Raw genomic sequence first — 24,321 nt, 5'->3', positions numbered from 1 at the left:
GCCGGCGCCGGGACCCGGACGGGCGACGGTTGCGCACCGGGTGCTCCTGGAGCCGAGGCTCCGCGTCTGGGCGTCTCGGTGGGTTAGCTGCGCGCAGCCGTGAGGGGTCGGCGGCTCGGCGGCTGACCCGTCCTCACGCGGCCACCCTTCCTCAGGAATGTTTCGCGCCCTTCTCCGGAGGCAGCTTTTTCGAGCACGAGGGCCGCCCGCTGTGCGAGAACCATTTCCACGCGCGGCGCGGTTCGCTGTGCGCCACGTGTGGCCTCCCGGTGACCGGTCGCTGCGTGTCGGCCCTGGGCCGCCGCTTCCACCCCGACCACTTCACCTGCACCTTCTGCCTGCGCCCGCTCACCAAGGGCTCCTTCCAGGAGCGCGCCGGCAAGCCCTACTGCCAGCCCTGCTTCTTCAAGCTCTTCGGGTGATCGAGTGACCGCGACCCTCCGGGAGACCGAGGCCAGGGCCCCGCCCTTCCCGAAAGGCCGTGTCTTCCCGAGCTCCCGGCCGACACCGACACCTGGGAGCTTGCCCCGCCCAGTGGGGCCCCGCCTCTGCGGGGGCCCACCCCCGAGGTACTGTACAACCTCCGAGGTCAAGTTCGGAAAAGACCCGTCAGTCCCAAGCCACACACCCCCATGTGGTCGTGCGCTGACCAGCGTTCCGTTCCGTGTGAGGCTTCTCTTTATTCCCACCTTGAGGGGAGCCCCCTGCTCTCGCACTTCCGAGTACTCAGAGGCCAGGCCGGGCTACCCTGCTCCCCACGCCCTCACTGTTCTGTGCACTTTTTTCTACCTACATAAATACACGTTTTCCCTCAAGCCTCGCTCATGCTGGTGCGGTGCGTGTACGGGACAGCCTTGCCTGGCCCCGCCCCCAGGCCGGCGGGTTCCAGGCCCCTCCCTGGGGCGGAGGGACCGGCAGCGTCTGACACTGCGGCCACATAGAAGGTTGTTTTTCACATCACAAATGAGCCTAAGACTGGCAAGGGCGGCGGCAACCTGCATGGGCTGTGGGAACCTGCATGGGCTGTGTAGATAGTATTGGGTGGAACCGAGCTCAAGCTGGGCCCCATCAAACCTCCCTGCTCCATTCCCCCTTTCTTAACCCCCTATGTTCTTAAACATTTAATCCAAAACACCCTCTCCAGAGGACCCCCAGAGTACAGCTCCATCCAGAAGTGCCAGTGCATACCCACACTTTGGATTTGGGTACTAAGGCTCAGCTTCCTTTTTACTAGTATAGACTAATAACACCTCCCCTAGATGGCATTTGGTGTGGTCAGAGCAGTGACTGAGGAAAGCACCCAGGATGTAGAAGCCAGAAGGAGGCTTCTAACAGACTGGGAGTCAAGGAAGTCTTCCTGGAGGGGGTGACACAAGCTAAGCCCCAACAAAGAAGCGTGAAACCAGAAGTTGTAGGTGTGGAAAAGTTCAGGTTCCACCTGAGTCCCCAAGCCACAGGGAACTTTCTGAGTCCCAGACTCTTTACCTTAGACCCTACAGTTCCCTAGAGAGGGACTTTCACTTGTAGATCCAAACTATCAGAGCCTTTGAGTCTGGAAATGATGGATCCTGCCAGCTCAAGGAGGAGCTAGCAGCCACGAAGACCACCCCATGAGTGGGCAAGAAACAAAGGTGGGTGTTCTCTTCCCTTACCTGAAGCAGACCCCCAGATGCTTTGCCCTCTGAGGCTCTTCTCCCTGGGTCTCCCCAAGTTCTTCCCTTCCACATGTTCTCCTGGGAGGGTGCTGTCCATCTCCTGACTTACAACCTCCCTCCTGTCGTGAGGACACCCACATTTACCATTTCTAGTCAGAGCTAATTCCCCAAGTGTTTAAGGAGCACTGACTGTACCAGACTCCGTGAAGGAGCTGGGGAGACCACAAGGAACTACGCAGAGCTGAGGCCTAGCAGGGGAGACAGATGAGAAACAAGCACACAGTGACAGTGTGATAGATGATGGTGACGTCCCTGACCACTTGTAAAGCTGACAGTTTCCCCTGGCTCCTACCCACAGTACAACCCTAGTCCCTTTGTAGCTCTTGTCATTATTGCAAGTAGATGTTTATTTGTCCCTTGTTTGTGTCTATTTCTGAAATTCGAGTGGGGGCTCCTGAAAGCTTGTTTGTTGGAAGGCAGGCTTGTTTTGCTGGCGATGTGGCTCTAGTGTAGCATGTGGCAGGTACTTGATAAATACTTGTTAAGGAAGGAGGGAAAGGGGGGAAGGTGAGAAGGAAAAACTGGAGAACTAAACTGAAGAAGGCAGGGGAGGGGTTACTTTAACCAGATGGTCAGAGAAGCCTTCTGAAATTTAATGTCTAAGCTGAGACTTGAAGGTTGAGAAAAAGTCAGCCAGGCAAAGAGCCTGAGAACATTCCAAGCACAGGAATCAGCAAGTGCAAAGGCCAGGAGGTAGGAGAAAGCTTGGCATTGTGGAAGAAAGGAAACGAGGCCAGTGTGGCTAGGTTAGAGCCAGCAGGAGAGCAGGAGATGAGGTCAAAGGGAAGCCAGTGCCCAGCATGAAGGGCCTTGTCAGCCACAGTGAGCACTTACAGATTTTATTTAAAGCTAACTTCAGCATGTCCTCTGATACCTGCCCTGGATTTCGCTCAGGCCTGCTGAATGCATCACCCCTGAAGCAGACCCTGGGGGTGCCTCTCCACACCCACTCAGATCACATCCCCTGGGTAGTTGTGTGCAGATCAGTCCAGGCATCCAGATTTCCCAACGGCGCTCTGAGACTGCCTGCAGGTGCTTCTGCAGGCTGGAGTGGGCTTCTGTATGCTGCCAGACTGAAGTGGCTGGGGGAGTTCAGTAGCCTCCAGCCAGTTAGGCTCAGCAATCAGTAAATAAACATCCCAGGTCCTGGCCCCTGGGGGTCCTGGCCCCTGGTGCTGGGTGCTGAGGCTGTTCTCCACAGTGCTCAGAGGGTGGCTGCTGAGCTTGGGTTCCAGTGAGAACCTGCTCATCAACACGGCCTCTAGGGGACTTGTTCCTTTCTGTCTCATTTCCCAAACCTTCACTTGCCAATAAAACTCTTGCATCTAAAAAAAAATCTCATCTTAGGGCCTGCTTTTGAGGAGACCCTAACTAAGGCACTCCTTAAACAACACAGAGCCCTAAGATATTTTTCCTCGCTCCCCATCTCAGGCATGGACATAACTGCCATAATGAGTCATCCAAATCTGGTCAGTTCCTCTGTGGAAAGGTGGAGTACTTTTTCTGGCAGATGTGTATCAGCCTCTCCCTCCTCGTATCCAGCCCTGCACTGGGCAATGGGACTCTGAGGATGAAATAGATCACTTCCTGCTCTGGAAGAATCACTAGTCTGTTGGGGAGACAGACCTGGGCCCAAACAGGACCATACAATGAGCTCAGAACTATATCAGAAAATTTAGAGAAGTCTTTTTGGAGGGGTTATACGGCTGGGTACTGACAGCTGAGTAGGAGTTGGCCTCTTGGGAGGCAGAGAGGCTTTCTAGCAGAAGGTCCAGCTGGTGATACGGAAACACATGTGCTGGGCAAAGCAAGGGAATGGGCAGGGAAATGTGATTTCAGTCTAGGTTTGATTCAGAGGAACAGGGTAAGGTGAGCAGGAGGCAGGGCTTGGCAGCAGTTGACTATCAGGCTAAGGAGCTTCTACTTCTCCTGACTGAGGGGAAGCTATGGAGGGTTTCTGAGCAGGGGAGTGAAACTGTCAGATTTGGGTGTGAAAGTGACCCTCTGGGTTAGTCATAAGGAGAACACTCACTTAGCCAGTCCCCCTAGATCAAGGCTGAAGGTGAATGGAAGAAGGAGGATGGAAGAAGTGATTGTGAGCTTGGGGCGCTGGAGCAGAGGTGGGGGCTGAGGCCCAGGAAGGAGCGCTCCTGAGGCTGAAGGGCCCACCTCGCCAGAACCAGCTTCACCTTGATGTGACCTGATTCAGCTAAATTAAGCTGGGGAAGGGGAACAAGGCGGAGGGAGGATGGGGGGACTTGCCGGCTCACTGCCCCTGAGGTAACCATTAATCCTCCCCCTGGGGAAACCCACGGGCTGGTCCCTTGAGGAGCAGATCCCGGGCAGAATGGAGGAATACACAGAGGCCAGTGCCGCGCCGGGGCTGGGGGAGCAGAGCGTCTTGATTGACAACCCTGCTGACATCCTGGTCATTGCTGCTTATTTCCTGCTGGTCATTGGTGTTGGTTTATGGGTGAGAAGTCAAGGGGCTACTGCTGAAGGCCATGGTGGGGAGTCTCCGGGAGACCCAAGGAGGTGGTTGGGCCAGGATGCCTGGATCTTTGAGGGAGAAACCCAGACTGAGGGCCAAGCGAGTCTTGCTAGCCTCACGGAGGCCCTGAGCCAACATCATTCCTTGTCTTCCTGCAGTTGGATAGGCTAATTGCGGGAGCTGGTGGTTGCGCCAGGACAGTGTTCTACCTGAGGTCTCAGTCCCCCTGTCTGTGATGTGGCTGACCATAAGCAAGGCCTCTGGGGGGATCAGGTGGAATGCAGTCACACTCAGGCTTGGGGGGCTGGACACTGGGTTAGGGCCTGAGTTGTTCTGGGTGCCTGGGAGGTGGGGGTGGGGAATGTGAACCACGAGAGCCTGGCACTGGTTAATCTTCAGTCTGAAACAAGGCTGAGGAATGTGTTTAGGAGACTAATGAGGTCCAAAGATGTGCCCCGAATCCAGGTCTCTTCCCAACTCCTGTCCCCCAGTCCATGTGCAGAACCAACAGAGGCACCGTGGGCGGCTACTTCCTGGCAGGAAGAAGCATGGTGTGGTGGCCGGTGAGAGAGGCTGGGCTGCCAGCGGGAGGGGCCCTGGAGAAGAAGCCTGGCTCACCTCATCCCTGCCCCCCTCCCCCTACCAGGTTGGGGCCTCTCTCTTTGCCAGCAACATCGGCAGCGGCCACTTTGTGGGCCTGGCAGGCACTGGAGCTGCAAGCGGCTTGGCCGTGGCTGGATTTGAGTGGAATGTGAGGCCCCCTTTCTTGCCAATACCCCCCACCCTCAGTGAGAACCCCTGCAAGGTCATAACTGGGGAGACTCCAGGTGATGAGGCTGAAGGTGGGACTCGGGTGGGGTCAGACTTCCTGAGAGAGTGACACATGTCCAGTGTGAAGTCGGGTATAGGAGAGGACCCATTGCTGTCCTTTGTAGCCTGGACCAGTCCCACGGTGTCTAGATTTGCTCCTCTCTATAGTGTGGTGAAGGCTTTTTCTGATGCTCTCCGGACCGTGTCCTCTGAGGATCTCTAGGCCAGTGAGAGCCCTTGCAGAAGTAGGGAAGAGACAGAGTTGTGGGACTGAGATTCACCTTGGAGAATTGAGGAGCTCAGGGCTTCCCGAAGGAGGCGGCCTCTGAACTGAGCCTTGGCAGACAGACAGAAGGTTTGAGTGGGTGAGTGGAGAGGAGAAAGGAGGCAGCCCTGCCTGACAGGCACTGGGAGGCTGCGGCATCTGTGCTTGGGGATCACCTTGGAGGCGATTGCTCAGGGGTCACGGCTGAGAGGACAAGGAGGACTCTAGCCAGGGAGCCCAAGTGGTGTCAAGACCTTCCCCTGTCAAGCCCAGGACGTCTTCTGCCCTTACATTGGGGGTGGGGGGCTGGAGCGGCTCAGACGGCTCACCCTCAGGGTTGCGCTGCCCCCAGGCGCTGTTCGTGGTGCTGCTGCTCGGCTGGCTCTTCGCACCGGTGTACCTGACCGCGGGCGTCATCACGATGCCCCAGTACCTGCGCAAGCGCTTCGGCGGCCACCGCATCCGCCTCTACCTGTCTGTACTCTCGCTTTTTCTGTACATCTTCACCAAGATTTCGGTGCGCTCGCGGGTTGGCTGCAGGGCGGGACCCTGGGAGGGCGGGGCGGGAGGAGTTTCCAAGTAGAAGTCTCTAGAAAAGCCTGGCGAGGGCGGGGCCAAGGAGAAACGCTGGAGAACCATGATGGAGGCAGGGTCTGAAGATCTGTGGGGCTGCAACCACTGGGCAGAACCTGGGGAGGCCAGGCCATGCAACGCTGAAGGAACCTTTGAGACGTGGCACTAGGGTCATAGTCAGGACAGGAGGAGGCCTGGACTCCAGGGTCTTGACCTGTGTGTTGCTACTTTCCCCCAGGTCGACATGTTCTCTGGGGCGGTGTTCATTCAGCAAGCTCTGGGCTGGAACATCTATGCCTCTGTCATCGCACTGCTAGCCATCACCATGGTCTACACTGTGACAGGTGACCAGTGCCAGGACCGTAGGGAAGGGAGATGGAGATGGGCTATGGGGCCGGGGCGTGGGGGGGTGTCACCACAGGAAGGCAAGGTGGGGAAGTTCTGGTGTGATGTGGCTTAAGCTGGAGAAAGACACAGATCTTTGGAAAGCAACCCAGTACATACAGCATCTGCATGAATCTGAGAAAGGTGCCCCTACCTGGAGAACAGATTTCAAAAGAATGGTTCATCCTCCGGGCTCATGACCTGGGGCACCAGGAGGCAGGCCTCTCTCCCCAGGTTCCCCGGGACCTGGAAGTTCATAGCAGTGAGCACATATTGAATGTGTGCAAAGAGACATAGCTGCTCTAATCTCCTGAGAGGGGAGGGCGGCCTTAGCCAGTCTCTAGCATTTTCCACCAGATCTGGTGCAACTGGAGGATCCCCAGGCCAGGAGGAGAACCAGAGTAGGCAGGAGTGATGCCATGGCAGGCTGAGGGCGGGACCCCTGGGGTGCGATTGTCCGATGGAACTGAGACAAGGATGTTAGAGATCCACCCCCTGTTGGATAGTCAAGGTAGAAGAGAAAATGGGAGCCCAGGCAGGGGGTGCTGCAGTGGGAGGCTGGGATGGGGGCATCATTGGAGACTAAAATTCAGCCAGCCACTCTCACCAAGCCCTGCCTGCTGACCTTAAGCCAATCCTTAAGGCTGACCCGTGGGAATCCTTAAGCCAAGCGGATGGGTCACCACTTGAAATTCATTCTCCCGGAAGGAGACTTCTCGGGCACCCTTTGCAAATACACAGAAAGACCCGGTACATAGTAGAGGGCTCCGCTCACCCAGGCCCCGTTGCAGGAGGCTTGGCGGCGCTGATGTACACGGACACCGTGCAGACCTTCGTCATTCTCGGGGGAGCCTTCATCCTCATGGGCTACGGTATGGGGCAGGACTGGGGGGGAGGGCTCAGAAGTCAGGTGGTGTTCTCAGCCTGGGAGCAGGGATGTCAATCGTCTTCACATGTGAGTCCTGGGGCGCGTCTTGGCGCGGGAGCCCGGTGCCCTGACGGCCTTACCCTCGCAGCCTTCCACGCGGTGGGCGGGTATTCGGGACTTTTCGACAAATACTTGGGGGCAGTGACGTCGCTGACTGTGTCTGAGGATCCGGCCGTCGGCAACATCTCCAGCGCCTGCTATCGACCCCGACCCGACTCCTACCATCTGCTCCGGGACCCAGTGACGGGGGACCTGCCGTGGCCCGCGCTGCTCGTGGGGCTCACCATCGTCTCGGGCTGGTACTGGTGCAGCGACCAGGTGCAGGGTCAAAGCGGCCGCTGGAGCCAAGCAGGGCCGAAATGTAAACGCGGGGTGGCGGGGTGGAGGTGCGGAGCTAAAGTTCCTGAACCCACTTGGGGCGCTGAGGCCGAAGGCGTGGCCTGAGGGGCGGGACCGCCGGGGGTGGAGCTAAATCAGAGGCTGCGAGATCCCACCAGCGGCGGCGCCTGCAACTGCGCGCACCGCGGGCCCTGCTGAGCTAGAGGCATGCGCTGAATTAGAGCCGAGAGTGGACGCCAGGCCTGCGAAAGGGGTACCTGGCTGCACGCAGGTAGCTGAACGCCCCTCTCGCAGGTCATAGTGCAGCGTTGCCTGGCAGGAAAGAACCTGACCCACATCAAGGCGGGCTGCATCCTGTGCGGCTACTTGAAGCTGATGCCCATGTTCCTCATGGTCATGCCGGGCATGATCAGCCGCGTTCTGTACCCGGGTAATGTCCGCATCCTCGCCGACCGAGAGCCCGGCACCCATGCAGCCCCTTTCTGACTGTCCTGCGGGCTGGGAACCCAGTCCCGGCTGCCCGCCCAGGGTCCCATCTCTCCTTCGCTCATTCCCAGTCCCCGCGTCAGGCATCCCAGTCCCCAGACCACGTCCCGCCCTAGCCCCAGCCGTGTCGTTCCCTCCTTTCCGCAGATGAGGTGGCCTGTGTGGTGCCCGAGGTGTGTAGGCGCGTGTGTGGGACCGAGGTGGGCTGCTCAAACATCGCCTACCCGCGGCTGGTCGTGAAGCTCATGCCCAATGGTGAGGGCGGGTACCCGGGTTGCCCCCTCTCCACGGGCCGGCACGCTGCGGAGACCGCCTCTGGGTGACACGCCTGCCCGCTCTGGGGGCACCCTGGCGGCCCCGCACTCACGGCTCGGGTCGACCCGCAGGTCTGCGCGGACTCATGCTGGCGGTCATGCTGGCCGCACTCATGTCCTCGCTGGCGTCCATCTTTAACAGCAGCAGCACGCTTTTCACCATGGACATCTACACGCGCCTGCGGCCCCGCGCGGGCGACCGGGAGCTGCTGCTAGTCGGACGGTGCGCCGGGGGCTCCCACCGTCCCCAGCCCGGCTGGGGGCTGGCGCCACTGTAGGCTCAGGGGGAGCCCCCGGCGAAAGTCCTCATGGCCGCTCGCCGCAGGCTTTGGGTGGTGTTCATCGTGGCCGTGTCGGTGGCCTGGCTCCCGGTGGTGCAGGCGGCGCAGGGCGGGCAGCTCTTTGACTATATCCAGGCCGTCTCCAGCTACCTGGCGCCGCCGGTGTCCGCCGTCTTCGTGCTAGCGCTGTTCGTGCCTCGCGTCAACGAGAAGGTGGGTGAGGCGAGGCCCGCGGAGCACTGGGGGCAGGGCTCGGACTTGGCAGGGGACGCGTGTTCTCTCACCTCGCCCCGCCCCCACACACAGGGCGCCTTCTGGGGCCTGATTGGGGGCCTGCTGATGGGTCTGGCCCGCCTCATTCCCGAGTTCTCCTTTGGCTCGGGCAGCTGTGTGCGGCCCTCATCCTGCCCGGCCCTCCTCTGCGGCGTGCACTACCTCTACTTTGCCATAGTGCTCTTCGTCTGCTCTGGCCTCCTCATCCTCCTCATCTCACTGTGCACGGAGCCCATCCCCCGCAAGCATGTAAGTGAGGGCCTCCAGATGGGCACCAGGCAAGCACCACATGCTGTGGCCCAAGGATGTCCACTGTCAGTCCCCAGTCGGCTTCCTGGCGCGGGCAGGGGGAAGGACCACCATTTCTTTAGGGAGGCTGGTGAGGCCAGGCCGGGAGTCCAGTTTGAAGTTGCATTTACAAAGCAAGCACAATGTTTTTATTTAAATGACATTTATTTGGGGTTGTCTGGCCAAAAAGTGGCTTGATGAAGATTGGGGGGAGGTGACTAAGCAATCACTCCCCAATCCCTGATCTGGCCACTGGGCTCAAAACACAGGAAATGGCTGGCAACTGAGAGCAACAGGGTACTACTAAGACTTGCAAGCTGCAGCGAGTGGCAAGTGCCGTGGGGTCAGTGGGATCAGGGCAGGAGAGCCGGGCGGGGAAGGATGGGAGGCAGTCCACAGTGGAGACATGGGGAAAGGCAGCAGGAAAGTACGCAGACCCCCACAGGCAGGTCTGACAAGTACAGTCGTCATTGTAGAAGGGGACTTGGGTGGAGGGCAGCGGGGCGCAGGGCCGAGTTTGAAAACACCCAGCTGGGGAACTGGGCTTTGGCCTGAGGCCAAGGGCGGCCCTGGATGGTGGGGTTTCAGTGAGCTGAACCTGGGCTGCACGTGCAGGCTGGGCAAGGCGAATTCAGGGAGTGCCAGTGTGGACAGACACCTCGGCATCTGGGCTGGGGGACAGAACTCCTACTTGGCCCCTGCTCCCACCCTCCCCAGCTCCACCGCCTGGTTTTCAGTCTCCGGCACAGCAAGGAGGAGCGGGAGGACCTGGATGCTGATGAGCTGAGCAGTCCAACCTCAGTCCCGGTACAGAATGGGCGCCCGGAGCAAGCAGTGGAGATCGAGGGTAAGGCACTGCCCGAGGATGGGGGCTGGGGATCTGGGGAGACAGGCTCCCTCAACTAACTGCAGAGCCTCAATTTTCGCTAGAGCCCCAGCCCCCTACACCAGGCCTGTTGCGCCAGTGCCTGCTCTGGTTCTGTGGAATGAGCAAGGGTGGGGCAGGCAGCCCCCCACCCCCTACCCAGGAGGAGGTGGCTGATGCAACCCGGCAGCTGGAGGACATCAGGGAAGACCCAAGCTGGGCCCGTGTGGTCAACCTCAACGCCTTGCTTATGATGGCTGTGGCCACGTTCCTCTGGGGTTTTTACGCTTGAAGCCAACTTCGCTGGACCTCATGGTCCACAGTCAGGGCTGGGCTAAGCCACAATGTGTGTGTGTGTGTGTGTGTGTGTGGAGGGGGGGTGCAGAGCCTGCAGTGGTGAGAGGGTGTGGACAGCAGAGGGGGGGCCCTGGTTCCCCCTTTTCTACCTTGTCCCTGCCTGGGGCTCAGTTCATCTGACTGGTACTCACTTCCCAAAAAGCCATGGTCAGCCTGCTACAGCAATGCCCCTAAGCAAAAATAAAGCTGCCTTTCCACGTCCTGCCAAGGTCAGAGTGTCTTTGCTCGGTCGCCTGTCCTGGGAGCTGCTCATAAGACCTTCTTCTCTGGAGACAGGAGCCATGTGGCCCTCCACTCGTCCACCTCGAGCTGGTGCTTCTCAGTCTTCCAGCCTGCATCCTGCAGTCCTGGGGAGAGGCATGGGGGTGCGCCAGGACTGCTGGGAGGAGACTCTGGGTGGACCCTGGGAGGAGTGAGGCACGGCAGGGGGTGGGGGGTGGGGAGGTGTGCAGGCTCTGTGCATCGCTTTGGCTGCCCTGGCCTCTGCTGGGAGATGTCTGGCGTGAAATAAGGCTAAGGCCTCATCTGGCTGTAGCAAGAGCTCATGGAGACAGCATACAGGGAAGGGCTGGAATGGAACAGCTGCTCAATCAAAGCACATCATCAGCGCTTTGTGAGCCTTCCACCCCACGCCCTCAGTTCTTCAGTGCCAACTGGGATTACAGACTCTCAGCAATGACACAGCCTCAGAGACCACCCTAACCTGCCCATCCTACAGAGAGGGAATAAGGCCCAGACTGAAGAGAGTTCAGAAAGTTCGGGTCTTTTACCTCTTGGTGGAGATGGGAGGAGGGAAGGGGGTAAGCAGGGCCTCTGGGGAGAAGGCCCCATAGGCCAAGCACCTGAAGGACGTTACCTTTCAAGAATTTGGGGAACAGCTTGTCCAGCACTTGGTGCATCTCCCGTACGATGACCCATGTGAATTTCTCAGGACCTGGGGGTGGGTACAAAACCAGAAGCTCTCCAGGGCCTCCCTGGTGGCACAAGGGTTTAAGAGCAGCACTCTGAAACTATCTACAGCTACTGCAGCAAGAGTTCGATCCCTGGCCAAGGAGATGATCCCAGGAGGTGACCGCTCCTGGCTCATCTGCTGCTCCCCTCAGCAGTGTATTTCAGTGGATCCACCTGTTCTGCTCTCCATTCTGTCTCTGGTGAATCCTCTCACCGCCTGCACCTCTGGCCTGTACCCTAGTTCTTGTGTGCATAAATAAATTAATCTTAAATAAATAAATACATAAATAAAAAGCAGCCCCCTAGTTCTAAAGCCCAGAGTCCCTCCTCTCTCTAATCCGTCCTCCCCCAGCCCCTGAAACCATCAGCGGTATAGATTGTGAGGCTCTTACCTGCCCGCACTTGTTTCCTCAGCTCTTCCAGCTCTCCAGGGAGAGGCCCATCTTCCTGCAGGGCTCTGAGTACCAGCCCATGGGTAGCAGCCCTTAGGATGGCCTCAGGGCCTGCCATTTGGCTCAGAACTACCTGGACCTGGTCTGGAGAGACACAGGGACAGACTGTATCCCGGAAGGATCGCCTCGCCCAATACCCTCAAGCCTGCCACATTCCTTCCACTGCTAGTGGCTTTCTATCTGCCCCCAGGGACAGAGTCTGGCACAGAGGGCCACCTCTCACCCTTCGTCTCCTGTTGCTTTCCAAAGGTCTGGCTAAAGTGAAATTCCCAGTTTCCAAATACAGCATCACAGCACGTCGGGGGGGGGCGGGGGGGCAGTTATTTTTCGATCTTAAATGGCTAGTGAGAATAAGCACCTTTTAACACATGGCCAGCAGACCAGTAAACTCTAGTTCTTGTTTCCTCAAAAACTTTATCTCTGATGGAGAGAAAAGTGAGTCCATTTTACAGAGGGTTGATGGGTTTCATTAGGGCACACAGCTGACTTGCAAACCTCAGGTCTTAGTCTAGAACTCCTTTGAGAACACCAGGCAGCCTCCATGTGTCTCGGGCTTGGCTACCCGGAGCTGGAAAAACAATAGCCTGACCCAGGAGGGGCTTGGAGCTGGGCAAATGTGGGCACTTACTTCGCGACAGGTCCCACTGGAGGAGGTAGGGTTCTTGGTGCCCCTTAGCCAGCTGCTGCAGCTCAGTGACACTGCAGGAAAGAGCAGAGTGGAGAGGGGGAGAAAGCAAAGGCAGGAGTAGCCATCCAGGCAACTGAGCAGACACCTGTAACCACACACCCAGGGCCTCCCTGGTGGTGCAAAGGATTAAAGCGCAGCACTATGAAGCTGTCTGCAGCCACTGCAGCACAAGTTCAATCCCCGGCCAGGGAGCTGACCCACATGGCGCAGCAGACCTCTCCCGTCTTGCCCGCGGCTCCCCTCAGCAGTGTATTTCAGTGGATCTGCCTGTTCTGCTCCCCACTGTCTCTGGTGAATCCTCTCACATCCCCACAACTCTGGCCTGTACCCCAGTTCTTGTTCGCATAAATTAAAAAAAGGACCATCACTACCCATACTTCACTGGGTCACTGGCTGGAGGCCTCCACTCAGTAGTTTAGCAGGCCTTTCACCAACTTCCCATCCCTCCCTCAGCCATTACCCCTGTACCCCACATCCATCCCACCTTTCTCCCTGTGCCCAGTCATCCACTGTGCCCATCCATTCTTCTTCCACCCAACAAATCCCTTAAATCTACTCTCTGTTACACACCCTGCTGCCTTCGAGCTGACCCCTGTGTCTGCTCAGTGGAACTAAAGAACCTAGAAAGAACCTAGACCAGGGAGGCGGGGCTGAGGAAGGGGAGGCTAGTATGCAACCAGAAGAAGCAAGTGTGGGGTTTGGGGGTGGCAGTAGTAATGGGTGGGAGACACTGGCCACTCACCTGGAGACTAAGCGGTGTAAGGGGACCCCCAGGGAGAGAGACAGAGACGGCCAGAAACCTGTGGGAAGCTGAAGTCAGGAAATGCAGGAAGGGAAAGAGATGGGACGATCTAGTACTTGAGGCCAGGGGGTTGGTCACCTGTCCACAGCGGTTCCATCTGATTGGCTGGAGTGGGGCCAAGCACCTCCCCAGTGTGAAGGAAGTGCTTCAGGACCAGCCTGAGCCGCCTTTCATTCAGGGTCTCCATGACGAGGGCTCGCACTGCCCGGTAGTTGGCATAGATGTGGAGGGCAGTGAGAAGGAAGAAACATCCGAGGCTGAAACTTAGGAGAGAAGAGTGACCATGGGGGCGTTGGCCCAGCTGGCCTGTCCCACCCTTCCCTGGCTTACCTAGGGCTATCTGACACCAGGGGGAGCATCAAGAGACTGACCAGGAGCCCGGCCAGGTTAACCAGCGTCTCCTGGAAAACGGCAGAGGGTGTGGGAGGTGAGGGCTCCCCTCTTGGCCAGACTGAATTATCCTTGGGGCTTTCCATCACCTTCCTCCCTGCCTCACAGCCTTCCAGGGCTCCCTCTGCTGAAAGGGTGCCCAGTACATTTTTTATCTTTGGCTCGTGAGAAAGGGCCGGAAGGGCCTGCTAAACTGCTGAGAGGTCTCTGGCCTGCGACCCTGCCACCGCACCTGGGGAGCACGTTTAGTTTGCCAAGTGCTCTCACACGTGGGGCCTCCTGTGCTCAGAACAGCCACTTCCCAGGGCAGAGCGGGGAAGGGCCGGGCCTGGTGCCCGGGTTCACTCAGCTACACCGGCAGCAGGCGGGGAGAGGCGATCAGCTAGGACTCGCTGGCCGCGGGGTCCCTGCCCTTACACCTGACTCCCTGTCCTGGGAGTCGGAGCTGGCAGTATCTGCACACCTTCCTGCATCTCCCGCCCTCCCCCACCTGAGGAGTACCAGGGGCCGCTCCATACTCCCACATTAAGTCCTGGGACCCGGCCCCTTCCATACCAGCTGCTCACCTGGCTGCTATCCTTGGCAGACACGTCGGCCATGTTGTTTCTCCGGGCCTGATGCATGGTCAGCGCAGCCCGAGTCGCCCCGCCAGCCACGCTCACAATACACTGGGTGGAAAGGCAGAGTGAAGGTCAGAGAGGCCATCTGCTGTGGTGACACAGGTGCTTCTGCAGGAAAGCCGAGCTGTGAACACCTGCGGCCTCAGGCAACCCCACAGCAAAGCCCTGAATGCTGTTCTTGGTATCTGATTCTCACCCTGCATTTCCCCTAAATCACCTTCCTTGTCCACTTCTAGGAGAGAACAAAGTCCTGCCTGCCATACCACATGTGGACCTGGCGCTAAGGAAACTATTTCCTTCCCAGAGGTGGAGGCCCAAAGACTATTCTCGGGCCAGAACGTCCCTCCTTCCGGCTTTTACTTTGGCTGCACCCTCCTGCTGCTCAGCTGTTTCCGACTTTACACCTACATTCTGCCTGCCTGTGACTAACCACTCTTCCACAGGCCAGGCCTAGCCAGACTTTTAGTTTAAACATGAACTGGTGACCTCACGCTCCAGGAAACGTGCATCTCTTTTAGAAGCCAGACACAGACTGTGGTGCTGTGGTATAGTTCAGATACAACCCTGCCATCATGAAGCCTCTGAGTTAATGCATGATAAGCAAATAAAGGAGTAATGACATAGAGAAAACTGCTGTTCAAAGTAAAACGGGGGCCTCCTTGGTGGTACAAGGAGTTATAGGGCAGCACTATGAAGCTGTCTGCAGCCACTGCAGCAGGAGTTTGATCCCCCACCAAGGAGCTGACCCACATGGTGTGGCAGACCTCTCCTGTCTCGCCTGCTGCTCCCCACAGCAGTGCATTTCAGAAAGACTGTTCTGCTCCCCACTCTGACTCTGGAGAATTCTCTCACCCCCTGCACCTCTGGCCTGTACCCCAATTCTTGTATGCATAAATAAATAGATTTAAAAAAAAAATAAGAGGGACAAAATGAGGCTGGATCGAATCTCAAGAACCCCTGGAACCTCACAGGTCTTGTTACAGTTTTTATCCTAAGAGCAACAGGGGCAGGGAAGTGGCCTGATTTGATTTCTGCTCTCGAGAGACTGGGCTGCTCTGAGACGGGCTGAAGAGGGGGGAAAAGCAGGCAGGACATGACTAGGAAGTGACCTAGGTCATTTTTTCAGCAACAAGGAAGCCCAGGTGACACAGAGACAGGAAGGAGTGGGTTGGAGAGGTGTAGGAGGGAAATAACAGAGCTGACAGTGACATGGGGGGAGGAGAAGGCAAGAATGTCAGCCTTGGTTGATGTACGTAGGGACAGAGATGCTGGTCATTGAGACTAGTACTCTAGAGGAGGTTGGGAGAACTCACGTCCCTGTTCTATGCCCTTATTTGACAGGTGAAGAGACAGCCCCAAAGAGTGTAGTGCAAATACACAGAGGTCATAATCCTTGGTCCATAACCACTAAGTGGTGGTTCTTTGTGGGGTTTCCGGCCCTGGCAGGAGACAAATGGGGGCAGTCAGCAGGGTTCACACCATCATTGCCTGGGCCAGGGGAGCTGAAGGTCCTTCACCACAGAGAACTGCATCACATTCAAATATGAGGCCCGTGGAGAAACAGGGCACTAAAGTGATTCCCGTGGGCCTGTGGATGGATTTTATGTGTCTTCTGGAGAGTCTTTCCTCTGTCCAAGTGAAGGCAGGCTAAGCTCTGCTCAGTTTCCTCCTCTGGACAAGGCTAACCTGGAGGAGCTGGGAGGCAGGGCAGGGGTGTGCAGGGCAAGTCCGCACGCCAGCCTCACCCTGCGGTCTCTACTTTCTTGCTCCTGGACCTTGACCCACATGGTCCTTCCTGCCCAGAACATCCCACCTTTAACTTAACACTCACCCTTTAGGACCTAGCTCCTGACCAGTTCAGATTCCCAGAAGATTCCTCTTGCCATTCCCAACACTTCTCATCTGGGATACCTGGAGCTCTAATTCTATACATGTTAACTATGGGTAGCTTACTTTCAAAGTTGGGAAGGCCTGTTTCTGAGCCAAACATGCAGCAGGCACTCAGTAAGTGTTTTTTTTATTGAGAATGAAAGGCATCCAGCTAGGAAGCTGGCTCCAAGATGCTGACATTGGACACCCCTTTATCCCTTGGCTCAGGGCTCCCCCACATCTTGTGCCTCCATATGCTGATTTAGATTATCTACGGCACTAAAGACTGTCTGGCTGAAGAAGCATCAGGAAATATGATTGGGTGTGAAGAGAAACATCTGAACTTCTTTTCCTCTTCTAGAAGGGCCTGGAATCCAGGGCCAGGTTGGGCTTACCTATGGACCCCAAGTGTGTGTCCACACATAGCACCACCAAAGCAGATGCAGGGATGTGGGGGTGCCCAGAGGTGGGTACCTTGGCCAAGTTGCTGGCGCAGACAGTCATGGTGAAACAGATCGGGTATATGGGAGCAATAATCTCCAGGAACATGGCTGCATCATTGAGGATGTCAGCAAAAAGCCTGGGAGGAGGAATCAGAGGTTAGAGGTTAGAGGTCAGAGGTCAGAGACCTTCCCAACAGAGGACTCCCCTCCCCTCTGTGCCAGTTCTCACCTCCACTGCTTGGCATTGCAGTCCAGTTTGCTCCTGTTGGGGAGGAGAACTAGTTTTGCAATTTGGATTCAGGGAGAGAATGCATCCTGTGGGCTGGGCGGGGCATCTTGCTTCCTGGTAAATCTCAAGGGCTCAAGAAAACCCACCCCAGCCTGATGCCTGTCCTAACACCTTCTCACTGCTGCCTGAAAGGCCACCAGTCATGGGAGGACCTTCAGGGGTGACTCAGTGTTCCCCCGAGGAACACAGCAAGGGAAAAGGTTGTCCTATGGCTGCCCCCACCCTCTGGCCTCCTGTCAGAGAGGCTATCCTGGCTCCTCTTCCCTCCTCTTGCTCCTGCTTTACTGAGGGAACCCAGCAAGAAGTCACCTTTTGGTTTTGGACTAGAATGTGCTACATGCAGTATAACCCTGTGTTATGCAGATCACGAGCTCAGAGAAGGGGTAGGGTGCCCCTTAATTATATGGGGAACAGGTCAAGAGGAGGAGCCAGGTCTGACATCTAGGCCTAGGATATTTCTGGTATACAATACCGAGGGTGATCACAGAGGGCCCCTCTGGCCCACACACAAATATCTGAGGGTGACTTCTCCAACATCCTAGTGGTAGCCCACAGCCCTGACCCTTCATTTGAAAGTCTTGGAGAGAGAAGGAACATTCCCGTGTGGGGTATGGGACACATATGGGGAGCACCCGAGGGAATCTATGGCACAGGCATTTGGTCTAGGGCTCCGCCGAGTAAGGCTGCCTGACACCACAGAAAGAAGAGACTTCAAGCTTACGTCTCGTCTCACTAGTTACAAGGTGATCTCGGGAGAGGGTGAGAGACTTCCCTTTTACGTCTACCTCACATAGGTCAAGTGAACTCATTCCATCCTACCCTGCAAAGTTACACTGAGATGAAGCAGAGTGTGTGCAAGTCACTGTTAGAACTGCTAATAGCAGCCAGCGTTCACTGAGCACTTACTACATGCCACGCAACACACTTTGTGCAAACCACCGACTGTACCTTGCAACCACAACCAACAGTAGATGCTAAGCCACCCCTAAGTCAGTGCTAGGTTGCCCAATACTGACATGAGGAGGAAGCTGGCAGGCAAGATCCTTAATCCCTTCTAGATCAATGGCAACAACATACCCATGTGGCACAGGGATCCTGATGCCTGGTGACATGTCCACAGCCCTCTCCCCACTCACACAGCAAAGTCCACCCAAATGTCTGAGCCACCACAGCAGCCTCTGAGTACAAGCTAGTCTTTCCTTTTTGGGTTAAGCACTGCTTCCTGGAGCAGACAGAGGACACTGAGAGCCCACGAGCTCTCTGGGTTTTTCTGTGACGGGCAGCAGAGTGTATGTTCTTGAACACACATTCAGTCCTTGCCATGGCTGTGATTTCCCCGCAAGGTAGTCCTGGGCAGGTTACCTGGATGGGGTACTCACTAAAGACTCAACTTTCCCAACTAGTTTCCTCTGCAAACTAGTTGGAGTGGGAGCTGAACATGCAGCCAGTCTGGGAAGAGTGGCCAGAAGTCCACTAATCAGAAAAGCAAACTCACCCCTTCCACCAGGCAAAGACGATGCGGCCCAGCATGCCAGTTGAATCTGGGGGAGAGAGGCACTGGTGAGGAACAAGGAGGGGCTGGGAGGGATGGGAGCTGGTCCACCCTGGCTCTGAAATGCCTCGTTTGCCTTGGCCCCTGCTCTTGGGGGCTCAAGCGGACCAGCTCTGGGTAGGAGCAGCTGGGCCAGGCAGTCGGAAGGGCCCATCTTAGCAGTTTCTCAGAAAGAACTGTGTATTTGTGCACATCAGGCCACACAGCCAGAAGTACTCTTTGTAGCCCAGTTCACAACAAACAAAATAAAACAAAAAGCTGGGAATAATGCAAAAGCTCATCACCAGGAAAATGCCGACAGAAATCTGGGGACAGTCAGTCAGTAGCCGTGGGGCAGCGGCGCCAACCCAGTGCAGCAGGCATGCGCACTTGACACGATGAGCCTGAGGTCTCGCATGAGAAGTCAGCACAAAGCTGTGCACAGCACAATAAACTTCTCATACAGCTCTGGAAACGCCCAAACTAAACACTGCATTTACACATATAAATATGATGCACTGTATTGAGCTGTCAGAGAAGTCATGATGTATTTTGTTTTTGTTGCAAAAATGTGTCATGACTTTCTGAAAACCCAATATACAATAGTAAATATTACAACTATTGTTTAAAACTTTGGCTGCTGATTTTCTAGCTCTTAGATTGGGCAGTGGGCTCACCGGTGGCCATGAGAGTATAAATAAGAAAGAAAGATGTGACCTGCATGTTGGGGACAGAGAGCTGGGGGCACGTGACACAGGGAGAGGCCTCTCCAGCCGGGACAGTCAGAGCCCCTCCCACTAGACAGGGGCTAATGAGCCATCTACTACAGGCCTGGCATGGTGTGAAGCACGTGGCTGTCACAGGCTTCAAATCCAGTGTAAAAGCAGACAGCACTCAAAGTGAAAACACCACTTTAGATAATTGACCTGTGGTCTGTGGACTGCCCCGGTTTGTGCAAAGAAAGTTTCATCAGCACAGTGCTGCACCCACTTACTTAGACTGTGACTGTTGTCATCACAGTGCCAGAATGCAGTGGCTGGGGCTGAACCTGCACAGCCTGCAAGTGCAAAGTATTTGCCATCTGGGCCTTGACCAGCTTATCAGACTACACCTTGTAAGCTGAGAGGAGTTCTCAGCAAATCTAGCAGGGGGCTCACAAAGGTCTGTCTGAGAACCCAGCAGCTGAGAAGGCCTCATCCAGTGGACAGAGGGCTCTCAACCTGTTTGCGCTTGAGGGCTTGGACCCTCAAGTGGAGAAGGCAAGAAGGGACAAAGTGTGAGGGAAGGCACACTGGGGGTTTCCCCTGAAACAAAGAGGCAGTGACACTGACCAGCTTTCCCTATTCTCCACTGAAAAAAGAGGCACTCGCCCCATGCCACAGCTGCCACCCTGGGGCACTGCAGTCTTCTAATCAGACGTCTTTCCCCAACCCTGGACCTGACCAAGACTGCTAAGCCTCTGTGGAACCTGAACTGTGTCTGTCTCTCACAGACTCCTGAGGATAGAAAGGGATCATTCCCTTTCACAGAAACAAATGAAGCTGGATTTGGTGAACAGAAATGGGACATTTCCTAAGCAAATTTGGATTCCCTGCTTTTCTCGAAGAACCATGGCAACCTGTGCCCGCCTTCTCTTACCGCCAGTCAGCAAAGCTTAGCAACTGCGATTCACTCTGAGGAGGCCCCTGCACATAACATGTCCCATCTGGTCTGCTCCACATCTCCATCTCTGTCCCCTGAATGTCCCTGGAAATAATACTAAGGTGGCTTTATAGGCCTCCTCCCTTTGAGTGTATTTTATTCTACATAAAATTTTCATCGTTCCATTGAAGATTCTTGTATTGGATCGACATGACAAAACTACTTTTGCCGCCACATCCACGGCACATTCACATCCAATGAGGGGTTTGTCCTACACACCAGGAACACTTGGAAGCGGGGGACCTGCTGTCTGTCATCAGCGTCCTTGTCAGAGTCTATGGGTTGGCCCTAGGATACAATAATGCCATCAACCTTCTCTATCACTTGAAAGTCACACTGTTCACTAGACTGGAAAATGTAATTCCTACCTGCTCTTGCTTGCCTCACCTACAGTGAGCTGCTATAAGATGTAGACATTTTTTGAGTCCTAATAAGGAACCAGCTGTCTACAAATTGTATTTAGTTCTATTCTAAAATTCTAACTGGAAAGAATGTGGTAGTTAAAGAGTGGGTCACAGGAGTCAGTCACCCTGAGTGCAAATACTGGCCTTACGTAAGTGATCTTAGACAAGGAACGAAACGTCTCTAGGTTTCAGCTTCCCTTCTGAAAAGTGTTTTAATAAATAATGTTCACTACATAGTATGACTGTCACAGAGATTAGGATACATGTTACATGCAAGTGTGTGAAATGCCTGATATAGCGCAGGCTGTAAATATGGGCTGAGTGGTTCTATTGGTTATGATGACTTATATTATGTTCCATGAAGAGAGCTGTAGCTGAAAATGGCCGTATTAAAAAGTTCCAAGGGGCTTCTTATACAAAGCACAATAGAAAATCCCCATGTTTGATGGAAGTTTGTAAAATCCTTTCTAATTACAAGGACTTCTTTATTATCAATGGGTTCTAAAATGGTAGATTCCCCCCCCATATTTTAAAATGGTCTTATTTTCTTTCTTAACAACCTACATGAGTTGAAGACATACCTAGGCAACATAAGGCTAGGGGTACTGAGAAATGACATGAAAACATCGACCACTGACCCAAGCTCCTAGTGCATTCCAAACAGTTAGCTAATAAGAGCAACAGAAGGCTCAAGTTAAGCACAATGTGGTGATATGAAGATGTACTCTGGAACTGAACCTCTTAGGTCAGTCTGAACCCATGTGCTGCCACTTCCTGTGGTCTTGGGCAAATTACTCTGGGTATCTCAGTTTCCTCATCTATGACACTGGAACAATGATAATACCCATCTCTGCTGCTTGAAAACTGATGCAGTAGATTTAAAGACTGGCATGTAATAAGCATGTTATTGTGAGTTACTATTATTAAGACAACAGGACCGTGAGCCACAGCTCTCCACCACTTCCCAGCTGATGCAGACTATCAAGAGAGGGAGCTTCTTTCTATGGACTCATCTGGCCAATTTGCTTAGTCTTACAGATGAAGGTGTAAGCAGGAACCTCAGAAGATCCAGGAGGCTCACCTGAGATGTGGTCAGGCTGATGCCAGAGACAGAAAAGATCTTACCTTGGGTCTAATTTAAATTTCCACAAGCGCTATGAACCCTCCTGGTGTGGGATATGGGGTAGTTCCCTGTTCTGTATCACTCTCTAGATGGCATGGTACCAAGCTGCATCTTTGCTTGTTCGGCAGCTGACAGTTTTACTCAGTAACTGCACTCTTATGCAGCTAAGAGAGAAGGGGGGAAGGGAAGACACAGTTAACTTAGGGACCTGAGTTCCTGGTGACTAGGCTCTATGAACAGTGTGTATGAGAAACAATGTGGCTGCGAGGTGTACAGGACAAAGGTATTCTGGCAGTGGGTGATATGTCCTGAGTTGCTAAAAAAAAAAGATGGCTTACAGACCCAAAATGGACTTGCTTATGCTAAGTCCCACACCACAAACGGGAGACTAACTCAGGAAACCCTGGTCGGCCCTATTTAGCTCATCTGCTTGGTAGACTCCTACCACCCCCTAGAGGAAAGTAACTTTGCAATAATCAGTCCACTTTTTTGCCTGTAAGTCATGTCTTGTACAGTTTCTCAGAGCTCTGTTTGACCTGCTGAATCATTAATCACTGTATAATGCCAATAAAATCTTTGAAATTTACATGGCTGGTTTTTTTTTTTAAACAAGGCACTAAAGGTACCAGGAAGACTTGGCATTTGGCACACATGTCCATAAATACATGCGTCCCAGTCCAGAGCTGGAGACCAGAAAGCGTTGGACTTCACAGTGGGAGGGAAAAGAGGCCAGAGGAACAGCAGGGCTGAGAGCAGATAGGTGAGGCGCCAGGGCCCGGCTCACCTTTTACAAGCCAGGTGGCTGTGGCAGCTGAAACGGAGGCTTTTGCATTCCCCACCCCTATGCCCACCAAGACTGCATGGGTGGCCAGGGAGCCCGACAGACTGGAAGCAAAAGCCTGGAGAAGAAAAGAAGTGGGGGTAAGGAGAGGGCACGGGAGCACGGAGAGCTAAGTTCTACTGTCGGTTCTTGTGTGTGACCTGTGACGTGTCACAGTGCACACTGGACAGTCTGTAACCGGGGACGGAGAGGCGGGCCGCACGGTCTCCCTCACGCCGACCTATGGCCGCCCCCTACCCCGTGGGCACAGCTGACCTGCACGGAATCCCACAGCTGGTAGGGCAGATAGTCCGGGCTGACGCTATCGGGGAAGCCCTGCGGCAAGAACAGGGCCAGGAGCCCCGAGAGGGGTGGAGAGGCGGTCCCGGGAGCGCACCCCCGCCGCCTATCGGGTTTCAGTGTGAAGGGCCCGCAGAACCCCCACCAGCGCCACCCCCAGGCCTCCCACAGCAGGCTGCCGTCCGCCGCCGCGCGGCAGCTCCGAGCCGCCCCGGAGCCGAACTGCTCCGAGCACAGGGGGACCGCGGAACTCGCGGCGTCAGCCATCGCGGATTCTGCCTTCCGCCCGCCGCACCAACAGGTGGTCAGACGACGTTTCCGGCTCGGCTACGGCGGCCGCGGAGGGGCAATCTTCCTTCGCGAACGGACCGCCGGCCTCTGCGCCCTCCTCGGTTCAGCGCTGGAACTGAAGCGTTCCCCGCAACCCCCAGACCCCGCTCAGCGCCCCAGAGCTGGCCCTGGCCCTTGTTCTTTGTAGCATTCTGTAGCAGGGTCTCAGCTTCCAGTTAGGGGGTGAAAGAAAAAGGAACTGATGTGTTCACAACGGGCACGCGCACAAGTTTTAGCTGTGTGACTTTGGGCGAGAGTGTCCCTCTTTGGGAAGGGGGGGAGGAGTGCGGGGGGGAGGGGGTGCCTTCCCAGGCCAGGGGTCTTATTTTACTCCCTACTAATCCCTGGTACCTAACACACAATGGGAGAAAATGCTATAAACAAAAAAGCAAATTAACAAACTCCTGAGTGTTTATGGGTAAATGTTGCTTTCTGACCACACATCTTTAAGGTTGGTTTGTGGGAGTAGGCAATAAAAATAAACCATTTTTTCAGTATACATTTTGTGTTCCTTAATTTATTTCAACTAATACATAGTGACAGGAATTTGAAACACATTTACTAAAAAGGGAACACATTAGGAAACTAGTTCTTTATAAATAACATTTTATTGATTTGCCACTGATTTACAATACTATCTAACCTCCTGGAGCACAGCTTGACACCTGCAACAAAACTCCTGTGCCCTTCCCACTATCACACTGGCCCTTCTACCCTCCCTCCCTCTAGAAACTACCACCTTTTCCAGAGTCTAAGAGTTATTTTTTTTTTAAGATTTATTTATTTATTTATTTATTTATTTTTAAGATTTATTTATTTATTCATGCAGAACTGGGGTACAGGCCAGAGATGTGGAGGGTGAGACGATTCACCAGGGACAGAGTGGGGAGCAGAACAGGAAGATCAACGAAGTACACTGCTGAGGGGAGCAGCGGGCAGGTCAGGAGAGGTCTGCCCGCCATATGGATCTCCTCCGGGCAGGCGGGGATCGAACTCATGCGGAAGTGACTTTAGCTTCTTAGTGCTGTGCTTCAACCCGCTGCGCCACTAAGGAGGGCCCTTAAGATTTATTTATTTATGCATACAGAACTGGGGTACAGGCCAGAGATGCGGAGGGTGAGAGGCTTCACCAGAGACAGAGTGGGGAACAGAACAGGCAGATCAACGAAGTACACTGCTGAGGGGAGCAGCGGGCGGGTCAGGAGAGGTCTGCCACACCATGTGGTCACCTCAGGGGCA

General features: G+C 55.0%; 3 protein-coding genes across 3 annotated transcripts in view; 2 read left to right on the top strand and 1 right to left on the bottom strand.

The window, feature by feature from the left end:
• TGFB1I1 (transforming growth factor beta 1 induced transcript 1) overlaps positions 1 to 808 on the top strand; it is a 5,326-nt gene extending 4,518 nt beyond the window's left edge. The window contains exon 11 of the mRNA XM_004691954.2: positions 156 to 808. Within this exon, the coding sequence (XP_004692011.1) occupies positions 156 to 422 (267 nt within the window). The 3' untranslated portion in view covers positions 423 to 808. The remainder of the gene's footprint in view (positions 1 to 155) is intronic.
• A 3,241-nt stretch (positions 809 to 4,049) lies between these two features.
• On the top strand, positions 4,050 to 10,338 carry SLC5A2 (solute carrier family 5 (sodium/glucose cotransporter), member 2). Its single transcript, XM_004691953.1, has 14 exons — positions 4,050 to 4,188; positions 4,698 to 4,769; positions 4,853 to 4,957; positions 5,634 to 5,798; positions 6,093 to 6,198; positions 7,030 to 7,110; positions 7,255 to 7,484; positions 7,800 to 7,935; positions 8,139 to 8,246; positions 8,378 to 8,528; positions 8,631 to 8,799; positions 8,893 to 9,108; positions 9,865 to 9,994; positions 10,078 to 10,338. The coding sequence occupies exons 1-14, from the start codon at positions 4,063 to 4,065 to the stop codon at positions 10,302 to 10,304; spliced, it is 2,022 nt and encodes a 673-aa protein (XP_004692010.1). The 5' UTR covers positions 4,050 to 4,062; the 3' UTR covers positions 10,305 to 10,338.
• On the bottom strand, positions 10,308 to 23,032 carry LOC101633738 (chromosome unknown open reading frame, human C16orf58). The gene is made up of 13 exons (XM_004691952.2): positions 22,729 to 23,032; positions 22,417 to 22,531; positions 18,369 to 18,414; positions 16,814 to 16,846; positions 16,616 to 16,721; positions 14,219 to 14,320; positions 13,593 to 13,663; positions 13,341 to 13,525; positions 13,203 to 13,260; positions 12,401 to 12,471; positions 11,713 to 11,856; positions 11,226 to 11,303; positions 10,308 to 10,716 (listed from the first exon to the last, which is right to left on the bottom strand). Exons 1-13 carry the CDS (start codon positions 23,017 to 23,019, stop codon positions 10,619 to 10,621), a joined length of 1,398 nt encoding a protein of 465 aa, XP_004692009.1. The 5' UTR covers positions 23,020 to 23,032; the 3' UTR covers positions 10,308 to 10,618.
• Between the last annotated feature and the right edge of the window lie 1,289 nt (positions 23,033 to 24,321).

The sequence above is a fragment of the Condylura cristata genome, unplaced genomic scaffold, assembly GCF_000260355.1.
Source record: "Condylura cristata isolate star-nosed mole 26May11 unplaced genomic scaffold, ConCri1.0 scaffold00032, whole genome shotgun sequence".
Classification (NCBI taxonomy): Eukaryota; Metazoa; Chordata; class Mammalia; order Eulipotyphla; family Talpidae; genus Condylura; species Condylura cristata.
Note: the sequence above shows the minus strand (reverse complement) of the source record. Positions and strands in the feature narration are given on the sequence as shown.